The 19,825-nt window shown below is 43.3% G+C and overlaps 1 protein-coding gene across 1 annotated transcript; it reads left to right on the top strand.

The window, feature by feature from the left end:
* The first annotated feature begins 504 nt into the window (after positions 1–504).
* Positions 505–19,310, top strand: topaz1 (testis and ovary specific TOPAZ 1). Its single transcript, XM_078175898.1, has 20 exons — positions 505–1,401; positions 3,530–5,549; positions 5,645–5,694; positions 6,841–6,941; positions 7,341–7,387; positions 7,479–7,549; positions 8,821–8,879; positions 10,094–10,180; positions 10,441–10,498; positions 10,684–10,835; positions 11,011–11,103; positions 11,200–11,315; positions 12,274–12,337; positions 13,598–13,769; positions 13,884–13,981; positions 14,228–14,393; positions 15,297–15,449; positions 16,533–16,736; positions 17,016–17,202; positions 18,284–19,310. Exons 1-20 carry the CDS (start codon positions 639–641, stop codon positions 18,480–18,482), a joined length of 4,860 nt encoding a protein of 1,619 aa, XP_078032024.1. The 5' UTR covers positions 505–638; the 3' UTR covers positions 18,483–19,310.
* Positions 19,311–19,825: the final 515 nt, after the last annotated feature.

The following is a 19,825-nucleotide window of genomic DNA, read 5'->3' as shown; positions in this document are numbered from 1 at the left end:
ATAATTGAGTAATAATTAATTCTTTATGCTTTATAAACAGCCACATCAAAACGGGTCAATCTGACCCAAACAGACAACAGGTGTGATTATTTACTGCCATTAAAAAAACTAATTGAAATGGTTTCAAAACTATTTTTGACAAAACTTTGACATATACCAGTCTGTGATAATCCATCACCACGTGTCACTCTAAATTTAACTGTAGGTGGCATAATTCATAATGTCTGCTTGTTTACTACGCAAACACACACAAAAGCACACACACGTACACACACACAAAAAATGTAACACATAATTGGATAATTTATTTTGTATAAACAGCCAAAATAAAACAAAAGTTGTGCTGTTCACGGAGAGACATTACGGGGATTAAACCATTCTTCCATCTGTTAAAAAATAGCTGAGAAATATACACTTATTTTAACGCCTTGCGCATGCGCAGAGTGCGGCGCACACCTTGCGTCAACGTGTAGTTTATATGTATGAGCAGCAGGGACAGGTGAGCTCGGGCTCGGACTAGGTTTGAAGTCGTTGCGCAGATTTAATTGTTATAAATTTACCAGAAAGCGCTTTAATGGTAACTCGGTTAAGAAATTATTATTGTCTAACTTCATGTCGTCTTTATTTTACCTGTCAGCATGTTACCGTCCTCTAACAGGGTCAAACTTAACCGAGCCGCGTTAAGGGACATTGTTGGACTAAAGTTGGGGCCGCGGAGACGGAAGCTGCAGTCGGTGAAAAAAACCTCGGCCTCCGTCTCCAGCGGCCATGAACCCGACCATGACCCCGTCCATAGGTCCAAAACAGACCGAGTGGGCCCGGGAAACGGGACCGAAACCACCGGTAACCCCGCTGACAGGGAGCCGGAGACTGGGAGCGATAGGACCGTGAGACCCGCTGAAGGTCAGCCGGAGACGGGGACAGGTACGGAGAGGACGAAGCGGAGAAGTGGAGGCTGTAGTGTGGAGATGAAACAGCAGGAGCCGATCACTAGAGGCAAGTATCACCAGAACAAACCAAACACCAGGAGCAAGTCCAGGTGTGACCGGCTCAGGAGGCTCCGCAGCCTCAGACTCAGGTCCACATGTTGCCTCAGCGCTGCAGACGGCGCGCTGCTTAAAGGGACGGAAGTCCGGTGGAGGGTCGAACCCGTTAAACCCCGGGGCAACATGTCTTATCACATGACGTTAGGTGCCGTTAGCGGGGCTGCAAAGAGCCAGACGCAGGTCGGTGCAGGGTCTAGTGTGGGCAGATCTAGGACGTGTAACGTTAGTGTGCACGCTGGTGTGTCCGGCGGCAGCGTGGACAGGAGCAGGGAGGGAAGGAGCACAGTGAAGGCCACTGATCCTCAGCCTGCTGCTGCACAGACACCACAACCGGGAACACGGTCGATACTCTCCGGTAAGGTGAACCTTAGCTGTGTTGTTTGGTTGGTTAGTTCACTAACAGTAAGCGTGTTAAGTATCTGACACTGGACTCGAGCTGAAGTGTTTTAATTCAGGGTGTTTTTGGAGGTAAAAGCTGTTAGCTTAATGTTAGCTAAGATGCTAACGGCGCGGCTAAATCCTGTCACTGACCTGAAAGTGTTTTTTGTCAGTGGATATGGGAACATTTCAGATGGTGTTTATGTTAATTACAATATCAAATGATATTCACTGACCTTAGATGTTTTTACACTGAATAAATATGATGCTAACTTGCAGCTAGCAGCAGTGAGAGAAGCCCAACAGGACACTCACATGAGCTGCCATGTTCCACTGTCTTCAAACAGTAACTTACCTCCCAATTAACAGTGCCACTGTTACTGTTGCTAAAATTGGTCAAATTTGTTGCCATACCAAACTACAAACATTATTAATCATAAATAAACAAGTTTCAACCTTAATTAAAATGTGATCAGGTTCTGGACCTTGTCCACTTGTATCAGGATCAGCAGCAGACTGACTTGGCAGAGATGGCTGCCATCTTGTTTTTACATGGATTAATGTATTGTGGTCTTACTGCCACTAGATGGCACAAAAAAGTGTCCACAAACGAGGACAGCAGGTCTGAGATACATACAATTAAGTATAAGGTCCATTTCATACAAGGCCACAGGATCTCAGGAGGTTAAGGCAGATACTTGTGTGGTGGTGTGTCTGTAGCCATGTTTCCACCAGCCTGTGTAGATGCGCATCTAGAAGTATTACATCGGAAAATTATGATGGAAACGCCAAAATTCGAATTAAAACCTCCAGATTTGCACAAACTAAAATACGCTCGCTTTAGCTGGGTTTTGGTTGATTCGAAAAAATGTTGATTCGCAAAACGGGGGATGGAAACAGTTATGTTTGAATTAAGTCTGACGTAGCGCACCTCTCTCCATGGTGATATCCACACTCCGGGTTGGGAAGGCGGTAATGCATTTACAAGCTGGTTGCCAACCGCCAGAAAACGTAGAAGAAGAAGAATGCAAGACTTGTTTTGTTGCCGGTTCTGCGGAAAACTCGCGCAAGTTTGTAGTTTTCACCAAAGTCCGTAGATTTAATGGAAACACACAGGATTCGTATTTCTTTTAATGCGCATTTCCCAATGATTCAAATCACGTTTGGATGGAAACATAGCTTGTGTCACTCTGCAGTTACACCTCCAAAACACTAGTCGGCAGCTGAGGTTTCTGTGAAGTGCTGTAAAGGTTAATGATTGAACACAAATTAAACACACATTAAACACACATTAAACATGGTTTAATAGAGACAGTTTCAAACACAAATCAGCTTCACTATAACTCGCAGCATTCACAGACAAACACTTGTCTTTATCTGGACACATTTTCCCCACAAATACAACATGCTAACGTTATTAGCACAAGCCTATGGCATTTTACATTGTATAAATTAGCCTAGCAGCTAGCAGAGATTTCCTCTGCTCATATGAAGCCAGGATAAATCACACACAAGACTTAAAATGCTATTTTAGTGGAGGCTTTATTGTCTTCACAATTTATTGTTTCTTATCTGTGAAATTAAAGTAAATCAAAGCTTTGTTTCCACTGAGGGAAATGGTTTCAGCTCACAGAGACAGACAGGAGGTCTGCGTCACTGTGACGTGTAGTTACATCTCTGGGGAGGTGCACGTCAGGCTACGGCGTAGGGTACTTCGTAGGCTCCATGTTGAAGCAGATCACTTCGCATGGTGTAATGGTATTAGTACCCGAAGGTGACACTTTGCAAGGTAGCCCACAAATATGATGTTTTTAGTCACAATTGTGGTGATGTGCTTCCAGATGTTGTGCATTGCTTCAAACAGGACATGAAAGGTGGATGTTGGTTTTATCCTGGTTGTTTAGGCCAACATGAAAGTGAGAAAAGTGCTCATGCAGAGTTCAGTCTGAGAGGAGTGTCTGTAAGTCTCATAGTCTGACTGAACACCAGAGACACCAGAGACACCTGAGCGAACGCACAGATGTTATTCACTCACACCACATGCGTTTTCCCCAAGAGTTGCACCAGTGAAGGCTCTGCAACCTTGTCTGCTTCTTTCTTACTAGGTGAATGTACGAAAAATGTGGATTGCAGGACTGGCGTGCGGGACAGAGACATTGAGGAGGATCCCGGGCCAGGATATCACCCAGTAGGAGTGGAGATTCACAGAGACAAAAGAATGAAGCTTGTGTATAGTGTAAAAGGTGGGATTTTGCCATCCGCTCCAGATCTAGAAAGCAATAGTCACAAAGACCCAGCAAAAACTGATGCTAGAGACAATGAGCTAACGTACCTTCGGACGTCTGATGGCATGCACTCATGTTCACAGCAAGCAGCTGAGGGCAGCAGCTCTTCTGGCTCAGCTGTGACAGAAAACTGTGTCCACAAGGAGCCGTGCGGTGAGATAGACGATCCCACAAAAATGGATGCAGCACAAACATCATCTGAACTGTCCTGCCAGGGTAGCGACGAGGACGTGGATGAACCGGAGTCATTCACCTGCCAGAGAGTGAGGGCCTATTTTAGAAAAGATTTTTGTTCTTGTGCACGCACATACATGTCCTGGCCCTGGTCTAACACAGGCTGGAAACGAACAGCAGATCCTATTGATCCATCAGCTGGAGATAACAGCCACTCTTCATTAAATCAAAATCAGCCATGTTCATCCAGCAGCCGAGCCAGTGACACGCCCTCAGCTGCACCTACAGATGCCTCCTCAGGCACAGCCCACCAGGTTTCTCATCAAATCGAAGAGAAGCAAGAAGAGGGTGGAGAAAACATTTTAGCAGAGAGAAATGCAAAAAGATGTTGTGACATGTCGTCATACTCGTTGGAGTTTGCACCTCCCTTAATGGAGGCTGCAGAATCGTTAGCCAGTCATCCCTCAGATGCAGCTACCCTGTCCAGCCCATGTCAGCGTGGAGGAGAGGCTGGCACCGACACGTTCTCGGCCTCATCTTCACCAGCGAATGGACCTGAAACCGACAGCTCTACATCCACCCCTCCCCCCTCAGTACTTGGCCTGGCTGAGTGGGACACTGCCACTACTTTGTCTTTAGTGTCGTCTCCATTCACACATGGTAGTTTGAGCTGCCTCTCAGCCACACCGTCCTCTCTCCTACCTTCATCTGCCAGTGCGTTATCGTCATCCTCCTCACCCAGATGTGTGGTCAAAGATATTGGACAAACATTGCTCCACTGTGACGAAACCCAAATGACTTGGTCTCCATCTTCTGCTTCTCCACACAACTCGGACTCCTTTGATTCATGCAACTCCTCCCTTCTCCTCCCCCAAGTCGTACACGAGAATGATGAAGGACGACTCTCAGAAATAGACCCAAGTGAGTTCAGGGTGCCATCGCTGCTCTCTCCTGTCGCCTCACCACAAAGGTGCTCATGGACACGCTGCCTGCCCTCAGACAGTTCAGATGAAGAGGAGGGGGAGGAAGACAACGACTACACCAAACACAAAACATTACCTGGATGTGACACGCCACCGATTGTTAATGCTGATAATGTAAACTCCAACGATTATCTTGAGCTTGGCAGTGAAGAATTAGAAAAAGACTCAACAAGTTTTAAAACTACTTTAGGAAAAACTCAGTCTTCTTCAAGCACCGATGAAGATGATGGTAAGGAAGAGGAAAGCCAGGATGAAACTGACTATGAAAATGATGTGGAAGTTCCGTGTGACCCTAAAATAAAGGCAACTCTAGCGTCGGGTGCTCTGAAAGAACCCTGCTCTTCTCCTGACAGTGATGAAGATGATGGTGGAGCCTTCAGTGATGAGGGACAGCCACGTTCTACTGGAGCAGAGGGGTCGAGTCCATCTGAAACACAAGGCAGTAAAACGGACTGGTCTGATGCAGATTCAGCTGGTGATATTTTGGATGAGTTCTCAGCTTACAAACAGGATATCCTCCTTGTCGATGTGATCCAGGATGACCCAAAGCTGTTTGAAAACATACCCCAGCAAAGTCTGCTGAAACTGGGTCCCACCAGGGCGACAGAGAAAACCAGACCTATCGCAGAGGTGAAAACACTGCTGCCAAGGAAAGACGGAGCGTCACCGGAATTTAAACAGAGGTAAGCTCTTACATTTGACAGCATCTCCTCACAGTCACAGTTACTTACAGTTGTGTTGTCCGTTACAAATGACTGCTGTACTTTTTGTGTTTCAGCCTGTCCACAGTTAAGATTAATTTTCTCTGTGACTGTCCTGATATCACAGGTATGGCCAGCACACCAGACAGAAAACACAAACTGAGCAATGATGAGTCATTTTAAATTATAGAAGTTATAAACACACACACACACACAATATTCCTGATGTTTAAGTCTGCTTGCAAACTAATGTCCATTCATGAATTACACAACTGATGTATAAAAAATATTATATATAATATTTTATAATTATAATAATAATTATATCACTATTTACTTCTCTATACAAGTGAGCTCAGTGTGTCTTAAGCCTAGTTCACATTACACGATTTTCACCCTGATTTTGCGTCACGGAGACCATCGCAATCTTTTGAGTGTTCATACCTGGCGATGTGTGTTTCTGTCAGCGGGAGTGATCCCGTGGACGCCGCCATTGTTGTTGTTGCTTGCCGGCTTGTCAGTGTTGCCAGATCTTGGGAGAGAAACAAGCAACCAGGGCTATGGAAACAAGCCCAAAAGAAGCGACGGGTATATAGAGAGAAAGGCGACGTTTAGAGAGCAAGCCCAAATAAGCAACTCCACTCTAGAAACAAGCCCAAAAAACCGCAACCCGCGACTACCAATATTTGTAAGCAATTTTACAAAAAACAAGCCCAAAGTTGCGGCTAATAAGCAGACCTGGCAATCCTGCAGCTTGTTCTCTTCACATTTCTTCCGTGCTCCTGCATGCTGCTACCTATCATTGGCTGATGCTCTTTGTCAGTCGTGTCAGACTTCTCCAGTTTTCTAGCATGCCAGATATCCAGTCCCAGTCACAGACGAGGGGGCGACTTGCTCGTAGGCTTGTTCACACATGAGGACTCGTTGTGGCAGACTATCTGCCGACTCACCTCCGACCCAAGGTGGCTCTCAAGATCCTCTGCGACATCAAAATCGCTGTGAAAACCGTGTAATGTGAACTAGGCTTAAGAGTCATAAGAATGACTGTTCTGATCACAGGTTTTCCTTTATCTCAACTGAAGTTGATGACTGTAGAGCTGTGATCTTAATCTAATAACCAAAATGTTTTCAAGTGGAGGACCTGAAGCAGAATCTTGCGTACGTCAATTTAGGTTCCTTGACACCAAAAAGGTGGTGAACCACTGGTGCTGAATGTGTTCAGTTTAACCTGAAGATCATCCTGTGATTGTATTATTTTGTGTGTATTTTACAGAGAAGAGCAACAGCAGGCCGTGGAGACCTCAGTGTAGCATCAGCCCTCCCAAAACAGAAAGCAACACGTGGGCTGCCACAGAGACGCAAACCAAATACATGGTAATGTAGTGGGACTGTGTCGTGTAGTGGACAAGGACCACCCAGGACTCTGTTAAGACTTTACTGCAAAGCACCGGACATAAACACGGTCTCTCCTACAGAAACAATCTCCCAGTGTTAAAGTCCAGAATGAAAACAGAGCATATTGCTCACTAACATTACCAAAAAAATAAATGCAGTTCTCAAAATAAATAAAAAACAAGAGAGGTAGGTACCTACCACAGGTAAATCCACATAGGACTTAAAGGAACTTCCTGTCCTGCCACAGTTACATCAGGTCGACTGCATCAAGATCAGACATTATGGCTGAAGTAACGGCCTCATGGACACTCGCAGTGTTTAACACATAGTCTTGACCGTTCACTTGATCATGTTAAATTTGTTTGTGTTTTTGAACAGGGCCAGTCTGACGTCAACAACAATCCTGTAGACAAAGTCCTGGAGAGGTAACTGTTTGCACACGTCACATGAAGAAACATCTCTTCGGCCCAGTTTACCCGTCAGCGTCCTGATAATCACTGTGTTTATGTCCTGTAGCTGCAGCCAGCCCATCCCGACTGTGAACTCCCTGCACAGCCACACCCCTCCACTGAAGAGCGCAAGACATGGTGAGGGAACATTTTTACCTGTGTCACATGAAGAGCTGAGTCATAATACTGAGGTCATTAGCTTTTTAATTTCCACCAAACCCTTTCAGTCCAGCACCTTTGGAACCAGCAGTAAGCCTTCAGACATGGTACCTAGACCCTCGGTGTGTTCAGACAGTCCTCTTAAATGTGGGCGGGGTTGTTGTCACTCACTGCTCCGTCCAGCACTCGCTGTATTTCCTCATCAGCGGTGACACAGATGGAAGTCTGCACCTGGTTTATCGTCCACAGAACGAGGCTGCACGCCCACATTTTCACAACAAAATAGAACAGGCTGCAGTGAGAGTCTCTCTCCATGGGATATTTAAAAATAGCAGCTTTGTGCATTTAGTCCTTCTCAGGCAAGCTCAGGGGTTTAGTGTTGCTGTAGCCCACAGGAAGTGAGGATTAGAATATATGACCTTCACATAATCCGCTCCAAATTCATCTATATTTTTAAAGTCATTACTAAAAGTGTGTGTCATATAAAAACTAAAGTGATGGTCAAAGTTGTCACAGTGAAATTTAAGGTGTGCTGATGGATTCACGTCATCAACTCATGCATTGAGTAACATTACAAGTTAACGTTCCACCTTAAAAGTTGCCGGCAGTCGGCCCAGTGAATGAAGTTATTTTTTTCTCTTTCATTTTATAGTTGTAGTTTACTGATGTATGAACAGAGGTTACATGAAACCAGAGTGAGCGTCCTCTACTGACCAATCAGACTGCAGGGTTTCTAGCTCCACCTTTTAGTACCAGATCTGTGTGCTAGGTACCCCAACAGAGGGGGGACCAAACATGGGGACGCTAAGGAACGCTTCTGTTGGGACCATCCACAACTTTTCACTGTGGAGACAGAAAAAGCGTACTGAACTGAACTGAACTGAACTGAATCGTACTGCTTTGTGGAAACGGAGCTAAATGCACGCATGACGGCACACTGTGGAGGCTCAAGCAAGTTGACCATATGCTTTGATTTAGTATTCTCTAACGTACAGTATATGAGTGTTGTCAGATATTCACAGCATTTACACTGGTTAGTAAGTTTGCACATTGTGAATCTGCAGTTGGAGCCTCAGGATGTCTGCAATCCCATAAATATGAAGCCTTAAAAGTTGTTAAATCATAGATTACTCCACTTGTCTTTTTTATTTAATCACCAACCAAAGCGCTGAGTCCAGTACTGGTCATTGCGGATAAAAATGTGATCTGCTGTGTGTGACTGATGTTTTGCTCCTCTGCTCTCCCCTCAGGGTCGTGGATCACAAACCCATCAAGTACGACAGTTTTGAGGCACCAGAAATCTAACGATGTAAGTTTTGCATTAAATAAAGAACAGCCCCTGTTAGACGTTACAGTTTATCTTATCCCAGGGAACGTTAGCTGTAAGTTCCATCCACTGGCTGCTGGCAGCTAACGTTCACTAGCTCTCCTCCTGCTGATGTCAAAAGTAATTTCCAAATTTGAAACAATATTTAAAGGATAACTTAGGTATTTTTCAACCTGGGCCCTATTTCCCCATGTGTATGTGTGCATATGATTCATAGGTACAACTCGTTTTAAAATTGGTTCAGTATTGAGGGAGGCGGATGCAGCCGGCAGCCGCGAAACGAGCTAAAATGGTAGATATGGGGGCAAATGCATCCCGTATAAGTTTGGGCATTAAAAGTGCTTTTTTTCGCCACTGACCAGTTCAGATCACCAGTGCTATCTCTGTAGATAGCATACTAAGCGTTTCCCTTACCCTTCATTTCCTGTGGGCTGTGACGTCATCTCACGAGAACTTTGCTTGTCGATCTGAACTGGTCAGTGGCGATAAAAAGCACTTTTAATGCGCAAACTTATACGGGACGCATTTGCCCCCGTTACTGTTTCAGCTCATTTCACAGCTGCATCCGCCTCCCTCAATACTGAACCAGTTTTAAAACAAGTTGTACCTGTGGATCAAACGCGCACATACGCATGGGGAAATAGGGCCCAGGCTGAAAAATACTAAAGAGAGTGAAAAATTGTGTTAACAGAAACAAATGTGAAAGAAATGCAAGCTGGGATCTCTGTAACTTAACACCAGGCATAAAAAGCAAATGTAAAAACAACATTATTGCACTTCATTTGCTGTTATGTGTTAATTATAAAAATAATATAGTAAATGATTATTGTGCAAAAGGTTTCGAGCACCACAGTTAATTTTGATGTACATTAAAGACTGCAGTCTGGCTGGATGTAGCTCATATGCCTGATATCATCTCTGGTCTTTCTGTTATCAAATTAGAAATCATTTTATGACTTTATTTAGAATTTTTCCAACATAAAAAAAGGATTTAGAACACATTATGTAGCATTGAGTATAAATGAAATTGATCACCGTGTTTAACATCATCTAGTTTCATCTAGAGGCAGAAAATCAGTGGCTGTTTTACGAAGACGGTGTTTAATCAAGACTTGTTGCATATTCTCCTGCTGCAGACACAATGTGTTTAATTTTGATTAGAGTAATGTAGCCGCTTCTCTCCTCTGAACCCTCAGTACTGCCGGCAGTACTTCAGTGAGTCCATGTCCTGTGGGTTCAAAATGTGTCGCTTCCAGCACGTGCCTTTGGAGGGGGACGAGAAGGTGAGTGTGTGTAGTATGTTCTCAGCTTTCCAGCAGCGTGTGGATGTGCCGTACCTTTTCCTTGATCGAGTAAAGTCGATTGAGTCGACAGTTGATTTTTGATTTTTATGTCAGTAATAAAACTGATGTGTGCAGTTCGTCATGCTAAAGCTCTCAGGTGGCTGTTGATCAGAGGCAACATCACCCTCTGCTGCACCTCGACTGCAGTTCCACACTTCATTTCAGAACGGTGGAGTCACTGTACTTTTCCCCTCTTTCAGCTGTGTGTTGAAACTGTGACACGCTTCACCAAAAACCCAGTGTGCCTTCAGAAAGCAGGTGAGTGTTCAACTTATCCTTCAACTGAACCCTGAATGGACGCATTTTTATACAGTATAAATGTTACTCCTGAGCAAGCATCTCTGTCCCCTAACCACCCTGTTTAACCTTTCTCTACTTTGTTGCATCATCTGTCTGACTCCACGGGTGTCTTTATATGAGTGACTGTCTCCTTCTGTTTCCAGGAGCCATGTTTACAGGCTACTACCAGAACAACCCACCAGGAGTGTATTTCTCCATGCCGGTGTATCTGTCACTCCTCGGAGCTCTGCTCAAAGCCGGCATGGTGTCTGATGTCTTCTCAGTCCTCAGCGTCAGCTTGGCCCACAAGGTTTTGGTCAGTGTGCTTCTCATCCATCATGCTGCAGTACATGTTGCTGTCCAGTGGAGGGCAGTGCACGTTGTATTTTGCACAGGCAGAAAAGATCTCACTGGTGTTATTTAAATTACTCATCACCGCTATGGGCATAAAAATAGATGTTGACCTTTTTCCTCTCCTGCTGCCCCACTAGCCTGGCCATGAGTTCCTGTTGGCCCTCTTTAATACAGTGAGAGAAAAGGGTCTCATGGGATTTGTACCTGAACTCATGCAGCTCACATTCAAGGTATCTCGATGCCTACACACTCAACTCACCGTAGGGCAGTAGGATGTGTGTTTTTCTGTGTATGTGGGAGACCTTATTGTGCATGTATGTTGACAGATGGCCAGTGCAGGTCTGGCGCTGAGCTCGGACTGCCTCGAATATGTGAAAAACACTCCTGAGTTCCAGCGGACACTTCATTCAAACTCAGTCGCTTCAGTGTCTCCTAACCACAAGTAAGAGCAACTTCAACTCACAGTGCTCTTTAAAATGTATCATCCACACCTATTTATGACTCTTCTTTCTGAAATGTTGTGGGAAAAAGAGAGTGTCAGAGCTGTATGAGGATGTCAGAGCGAGTTAAAATCTAAAGTGAACAGATACGTTTTTAGCTTTCTTTTAAGAACATTTAGCGAGCAGCTTTTCTGATATCTGTAGGTAGTATGTTCATAGCTTTGGGGCGTCACTGACAAAGGCTGCATCTGTGATTTTCTTCCAATAAACCAGCAGCAGATGATCGCAGTGTTCTTGGAGGCAAATAGCTAACAAGGGAGTTAGTGATGTAGTTTGGTCCCAGCCCATGTAGGGCTTTGTATACAAGGAGGAGGAGCTTAAAATCAAATGTTAAATGAGCAGCTGGCCTGATGTGCTCTCTCCTCTTGGTTCTGATTCATAGCTGAGCTGCAGAGTTTTGAATGAGCTGAAGTCTCTCAGTGGTGTTTTTTGGGAGGCCAGTAAAAAGTGTGTTACAGTTGTTGAGTCGGCTTGAGATAAAAGCGTGAATACATTTATTTGCATCTTTTTCATTTAGAAATGCTAGAGAAATTTAGCCTTGTTTCTGAGGTAGAATGCCTTGAGCTCAAAGCAGTGTTATCAGTGCTCAACATTACATTAAATCGGCCACCAAAATAATCATCAGTATTGCTCCAGGAGCTGATCTTACTAAGTATCACTGGACATGATGGATTAATCTTGACTGGAGACCTGAACATTCATATCAACAAAATAATGACTCATCAGCTGCTGAGTTTATGAATCTACTTGACAGCTTTGAACTTTCAACATGTAAATGAAGCCACTCATCAGTATGGTAACATTCTAGACAGTGTTTCAGTCTGTGAGTTACTGATCTCTGACCATCACTGTGTGTTTTTGATGCCAAACTAATCACTGTTTTTATCTTCTTTAACAAAGGTTATCCAGTAGTGAGCCCTTCGCAGAGTACCTGAATTTTGCCCACTCAATCGTGGAAATAGAGGTTAGTTCTTCTCTGCAGCAGTGGTGGAATGTAACTAAGTACTTTGACTCAAGTGCTGTACATAAGTACAAATTCAAGATACTTGTACGTGAGTATTTTCCTTTTATGCAACGTTATACTTTTTACTCCACTATATTTGTGACTTTTCAGATTATTTTTATTTTCAGTTTTCTGTGTTAGATGTGATTAATCTAGTATTAATCAGGATTTTGCCTTCCCACAATCAAGTGAACGTGACTGACTTTGATTCAAGATTCAAAAAACTCTGTCTGTCACACGATGATAGAAACATGCGCAAGGTTAGAGGCTCACAGACAGACACCATAGAATATAATTGTGACAGTCTATCTGGCCTTGTTTACACTGGATAATGGAATGAAAGAGTTTGTGTAAATTCTGTATTTGACCAGAGGTGCTCTGTATTGATCTAAAATTAGGCTCCACTCTGTGTGCATATCAGATGGAGCGCTTCCTAAACTACCAGCAGTCTCCACTAAGCGTGCACCTTGCTGCAGCACCCTGTGAAAAACTTTACTGAATGTTGTGACTGCAGAAATGAAAATCATCCGTCATCAACCGTAACCGTCTGTTGTTGGGACGTAGAGAGCAGATCATATGCAAAGCGATCATGAGACATGTCTGTGCTGCAAAGCGTCACAGTGAACTTGTTAAACCACCTGATGAAACAGTCTGATGAATGCATGAACAACATTGCTAATGATACCGTACTGAAACCGTTAATCTCCATCCTTGTCCAGCGTCAGCTCAAATACTCATAAGAGAAATGCTGCAGTGCATCATGGTACTGTGACCGCTATTAAAAATATATATATATATATATATATATATATATATATATATATATATATATAGCAGAGAATTAGCCAGAGGAGATTTGGTGAATTCAGGTGCAGATGAGTCATATTTTAAGTCTTATTTTGGTGCAGAGATATGTTAGTTAGCGATAATGGAGCACAGTGTGAAAGTAAAAGCAGTGTTGATTTACTTGTGAGCAAAAACTTTTGGCACAATTTTATTTATATTTTGCTTCTAGAAGATTTGCTGTGAGTCAGAGACTGTGCATTTGGAATAAAACGTAGAGATGCATGGTGCAGCGTGAAATGGAGGAGGTTACATTCTTTGGTGCAGCCTGAGGTGTTAGTACTTTAAGGATATGAAAACTTCTTCCACCATTATCAACTTGTCCAGGGCTGATCTGATTGTGTGTTCATTCTCTCCTGTGTTTGTGTTTCCTGTCAGCTGTGTACCAAGCAGGAGGACTGGAGGCGGATGGGTCAGGTCTTCAGGTCCATCTGCAAATCCAACAAACATCCCAACCAAGTGGGGCGAATCAGTGGTCGCATTGCTATAGCTCTCCTGTCTGAGAGCAAGGACAAGCTGTCACTGCCCTTTGCTGCCTTCGCTGAGTCAGGTGGAACCTCAACTGTAGATTCAGAAAAAAAAGTTGTATTTGTTTTGTGATCATCACTGATTTCCCAAAACATCTCATAATGATTTCTGATGATGTGAATGTTCTGATTTGTAGTGTGTCAGAGTGAAGGTGAGGACAGCCAGATGAGTTTTTTAGGCAGAATCGGAGTCTCTCTGATGTTGAGATACCACAAAACACATCAATGGGCCAAGGTAAATAAAGCCTCCTCTGTCTCCTGTTATCTGATTTCTGTCACGGCCTGTCAGCCATCTTGAGTCTGGACTGTTGTGGACATGATGTGTGTGTCTGTAGCAGAGGCTGTCCTGATTCAAGGGAGCTTACCAAGCCATCATGCCTGTGTTTAAATGAAAATAAGCTTTTCTCTTACATTTTAACCAAAACAAAAATTTGAGTTCATTAATGCTGCTCTGTGTGTGTGTGTGTGTGTGTGTGTGTAGGGTCGCAGGGTGGTTCAGGTGCTGTCTTGTTCCAAAGTCAACTACTCAACACTGAAGGGTTTGTTTGGGAATGAGGACAAAGCGTCCCGCTGCTACCTGATCACCGTGGCGGCTGAGCTCTTCTTCCTGAGTGGCACTGTGGACGGAGCTCTGAACACACTCCGAGGTAACAGCTCTGACCCAAATTGGTAACCATGATTGGCTTAATGCATCAGAATGTACCTGTGTGTTATCTCAGTGTTTATCACATAGACTCAGTCTCACAGCGCAGTAAAGCTGTATTCTGTTAGAGACAAAATAATAACCTCATTCACCAGGGTTTGGGCGCTGACAGACTACACGATGGTCCACGGCCAATCATCACTGGTCGTCTTTCACGACGTGTCTGATGTCATCCGATTATTTTTGTCCTATTTTTATTATTACTACTACTATTTCAGTCACTGTGTGTGTTCATGTCTCAGCCGAAATGTTGTTGTAGTAACATAAAAAGTGTCACCAGATGGGCGGAGCTACATTTGAAGTACCGCATGCAAATTAAGTAAGTCACTGAATCCTCAACAGGAAGTTCCTGCAAATGTTTCACAATAAAAGCCTGTTTAAAAATGAAGGGATTCTCTCAGCTGAAATGATAAGAGGCTTTTAATTTGAAACAGATACAGGAAGTGTTGAGTTTGAAATGACAGCGCGCAATGCTTAAATTTAACAGGACAAACGTGAGCAGATTCAAACTAAAGCCAGAATGCTAAATGGTGTGGTGTGTTTGAGATGCAGCTGGTAGCCTCTGCAGCTGTGCTGAGTAAAGGCCCAGACACTTTCTGTGAGTTTGATTCCTTTATATCCTCCATTATGAAGACAGAACATTCTTTGCTAGCTTGATGCTAATGGCAGTACGGGTTGATAAAGTGCCTCTGCTGTTTCCTTTTTACTCTGTGTGCTAACGTCCCTACAGGAAATATCTAAAAGGCTGGGCTGTTGTTGTCGTACAGTTTCTACGGCAACAGATCACTCTGTGTTCCTGTGCCTTGACAAATAGTGATTGCTTTTGTTTTTACAACTGTGAATTCAGAAAACGAGTGGTTCCTGAGTTCGCGCTGGTGGCCGTGTAAGCCTGCTGACCTGGAGAGTAGGACTCAATTGTTGATACGTCTGGCTGAGAAAGCCTCTCACAGAAACAAGATGGAGATCCTCCGTAATCTCCCTGGACTCAAAGAACCAGACGGTGAGAGGAACAAATCTTTTCATTACGTTTATAATTTTAAGAATCCCTATTTTATCACTTTAAATCAAATATGATATGCTCAGTGAAATGTACAGCTGCCCCCTGAGAGTCGACCAAACATCAGTCGACCAGAAAGGTCATTAGTCGGCAAGATTTTATTGGTTGCTTAGTCACAGGAAAAGATAAATAAATAAAACAAATATGAAACTCTACTCGGAGCTGCACCTTGTCAAAATAAATCCAAACCTATATGACTGTACCATGTGTGACTTTACTTTGAAAGGACAGACACAGGAAGTGTCCACGCTCAGCAGTCAGACAGGAGTCAGGTTAATCTCCAGGGCTGGTACCTGCGGTTATTCCACAGGCTAGTTAATAACATGTCGGGCAGGAAATCCAAAGTGTGGGATCATTTTGAGAAGGTGAAGGACGAACCCAAGGTGATATGTAAACTCATCTTCATTGGTCGACTACAAACATGACGTATCATGTGAAACATGGAAGTAGCTACATGCCCATTAGCCCACAGCGTCATTAACAGGCGGCTCGCTCAGTGTGTGACGTGCACTTGGAGATAAAATATAGGCCTATATTAATGAAGGTTCATTAGTAGTAGTCCACTAGGAAAATTCACAGTCTTCACTGTCTGCAGACGGTGTGTTTGTTTGCTGTGGCATTCTCTGACAACTGCCCTTTTCCTATGATAATAGAAAATGCGGACAAACAAATCTTTGGGTGCAGGTAAAAAAAATGGTGCATGTCATTTTAAAAGTGTCACGCACAGGTGCACGGAAGACAGTATTTTGAGTCACGTCTGAATGACTCACATCTCGGGGAAATCAGCCAGCTTAGTCCTTGATCTGTGGTAATGAGTGTTGCTTCCCTGTGAGCAAATTAGGAACATCAAACATTATCAATTAAAAAACAAGCAGCATCAGAGCAGCAGTGTTCTCAGATAGATGTGGTCATTTTGAGGTAAAACTAAATGATGTGTGCGTAAAAATCTTTAAGGCCAGTCGTGACAGTCGGCCCTCTGCAGCGCTCTGTGTGATGTTTTCTAACTGTCTGTTTTGTTGTCCTCAGATCTGGTTGATGTCTCCAGGTATGTTCCTCTGTTAAACGCTCACCTGCAGGAGTTTGAGGACAGACAGATTCTCAACGTAGCTTCAGACACGGTGGACTTCATGCTCTCTAAAAAACTAGCAGTTGAACAAAAGTTGCTGCAGATGCTTTTGCAAAAACTGGGCAACCATAACATCTGGCTGCGTGCACGGGAAATCTTCAAACGTAAGTACAAACCTTTGGTTTATTACCTGCTGCACCTGTATTGAAGGGGAACTACACCAGTTTTTGAAATGAATGCATGTTATTTCTCTCAGATCTGAGAGAACGTCGCTCACGTTCAGATATTGATTGAACGTTCCAAGGCCGTGGAAATTATATATTGGAATGATTAATTTAGGCGGTGTTCCCCTTTAATACGGGTTATAAACACAACTTAGGAGAAGCAGAAATATCCAGCAAGTCAAAGACTTTCTAACAGTTGTTTGTACCTATGCTCCTCAGACTCTCTGAGTGAGGGCTATTACCCAGGTGTGTCGGCTCCTCCTGGTTTCATGGCGCTGATCGTTCCCTGGCAGCTGGGGGAGGTGGAGCTGGCTCTCACCTACGAGATGTTCATAACGGTCAACGCCACCGACATTATCCACCGGTCAGACATCAGCACTTCCACTCTCAGCATCACTCTGAAAAGGTAAGGTGTGTGTTTGTGTGTGAGAGCCAGGGTTCATTCTGACAGCTATGTTAGATCTTGAGACGAAAATGTTTATTAGTTTAGTCACACTTTAGTCACGATGTTTTCTATATGTTCTTTATCTTCAAACTAACCCAGTGAGGTTAATTCATGGATCATAAATCAGACTCAAGGCGACAGGTTGTATAAAATAATGTGTGTGTCATGTCTCCAGCAGTGTGTGACAGGTTTAAGGGCTGATTTACGAGCACACATTTACTGATCATCATCTGAAAAGCTCAACATCTCTCTATTTATGCTCTCAACAAATAACTAATGTGCAACAACTAGGATTTGTCCCCAGGTTCATTGTAAACTCTGACTTATCCATGTGACTGCTAAGAAGCAGAAACATAACTTGTTTCTTCATGTGCAACATGTTAGTCTGGAGGTTTAAACTGGTGTCCTCTCACAGAGTTGGTGATTCAAACTAAACTTTCATCTCTGTCAGAGAAAACTGATCTGAGTTCAGCCTGTTTACTTACAGCACAGCTACACTCACAGATAACTGAGCCTCCTACCTGCCTGTCAAACACCATCAACCCACAAACCTTCTCCAGTCCGGACTGAGTGGAGTCCTGCGGGGTGAAGCTGTGAAGTCTGTGAGCGGAGCTAGCTGCTAACAGCCACAGCTTCAACTAACAAACTCCACAAATCCATTGAGCAGCTCCACCATCCACAGTCAGACACACACGGCTGATTATTTACTGCTGAATTACAGCTCACAACTCGCACCAACCCAAACATCCTGGTGCAGACTATTTACTGGAGTTTACCAGCCTGTTGTTCATGATATCACGGCTGTTCTCTGCTTTCAATGTGTGACAGGCCACCATGAACATTTTGGTCTCGTCAACAAAAATAAAACAGATTTTGTCTCGGTTTTTATTATCAGAATCTATATTTAGCTCGTTGTCTCGTTTTCTTTGTGGGGAAAAAAGGTTGTTGGTGAAAACTCTTCGTCAACAAAGTGAACATGTGAGAACACAGTCTGCGTGATGTGATGTGTGTGTCATGATTGTTCTCCTTCCTCCTCTTCAAGGACTCAAAGCTGTGAGAGCGAGTATCTGACGGCCAGCAGCCGCGTCCTCTCTGCAGCTTGTATCACTAATCCCAAACTCATTGTTCACTACACGGCCGTTGACTCGGCACAGGATCAAGTGTTCACGCTTGACGTTTCCTCTGCTCGATGGTGGCTCCGTCACAATCATCTGTGGGCCAATGAGGTGTGGGCGCACTGAACCAAACAGTCTCTGGTAGGACTTCTCTTTGCTTTCCTTCAGACTGTGTATGTTCCAGAGACATCAGCTGACTCTGTTTTCCTCATTTCATTGGTTGTTTTTCGGAACACGTGTGTTTCTGTTGGCTGTGTGTTTGTAACAATAATGGTCATATTTCAGTTTAGTCTTTGACTGTGAAACATAAAATCATAACCAAAGACTGACGCCAGCATTAGTGTTTCACAAAGATAACTTTGTTTTGTTTTAAAATATATTTAAGGATTTTTGTATTTAGTTGTTATTTCCTGAACGGTTCTTTTAGCTAACGTGTCTCTGGTTTATGTCACTCAGTGTCTGTCGGGAACAGAGATGTTACAGGTATCAAATTAAGTTTCTAACAGCAGTGTAAATGTGATGTGAGTGTATATATTTGTGACGTGTTTAGTCTTTGACAGTATGATGCTACTGTGTTGTGTTATTGATTGTCAAACCTCAACTGTTGCTCGTTCCTGAGCGGATTTCTATTTTCTTTGTATGCACCTTTGTATGTTTTATAAAAAACAACAAAAAAAATTGTTCTCCAGACTCTGTGGTGTTTGTTCACAGACGGGAAAGAAATCCTAAACAAATAATTTCAGTGATAAAAGTTAAAAGGTTGGCAGGTAGGTAGCTGTTTTGGTTTGCATGAGTGTGTTAGCAGCATCGTTCATCAGTCTCATTAGCTTTTATTTAGCATTTTAGTGATTTATTTTTGGTTGAACGAACGTTTTATTATCATAATTGAAACTCAACCGTTTTGTTGATGGAAGTTTGTGTAAAAAGTTTGAAAATAACTAAAATAAAGTTGAGATTCTTTGTGCGGTTGTATTTTTTTTCCAATATCATAGATATGCAAATGAACACAGCATAACTGGCAACTTCTGTATCACAGTGTACCTTGTTGTGTTTTCTTTAGTCCTTTATTTAAAATTATTTTATTTCAATTTATTTTATCTTTACTATATAATGACGAATACTCTGTGTGTGTGTGTGTATGTGTGTTCCACGTTTTCCTCCTCACTGACTTGGTCAATCCATGTGAAATTTGGCACAGTGGCAGAGGGTCATGGGAGGATGTGAATGAAGCAATATTACATCAATTGGCCAAAGGGGGGCGCTATAGCAACCCATTGAAATGTCAAACTTTGAATGGGCATATCTCATGCCCCGTATGTCGTAGAGACATGAAACTTTGCACAGAGATGCCTCTCCTCATGAGGAACACATTTGCCTCAAGAACCCATAACTTCCGCTTATATAGATTTTCCGCCATTTTGAATTTTTTGAAAAACGCTTCAAATGGATCTCTTCCTAGGAAGTTTGAG

Source organism: Epinephelus lanceolatus, chromosome 16 (genome assembly GCF_041903045.1).
Source record: "Epinephelus lanceolatus isolate andai-2023 chromosome 16, ASM4190304v1, whole genome shotgun sequence".
Lineage (NCBI taxonomy): Eukaryota > Metazoa > Chordata > Actinopteri > Perciformes > Serranidae > Epinephelus > Epinephelus lanceolatus.
This window is presented reverse-complemented; position numbering and strand designations above follow the sequence as displayed.

Excerpts from the sequence above, each read along its gene's own strand:
- topaz1 (XM_078175898.1), top strand. The coding sequence starts at position 639 with ATGTTACCGTCCTCTAACAGGGTCAAACTTAACCGAGCCGCGTTAAGG. Across the intron at positions 8,880-10,093 it reads GGCACCAGAAATCTAACGAT|TACTGCCGGCAGTACTTCAG; the intron begins GTAAGTTTTGCA and ends CTGAACCCTCAG. Across the intron at positions 14,394-15,296 it reads AGCTCTGAACACACTCCGAG|AAAACGAGTGGTTCCTGAGT; the intron begins GTAACAGCTCTG and ends CTGTGAATTCAG.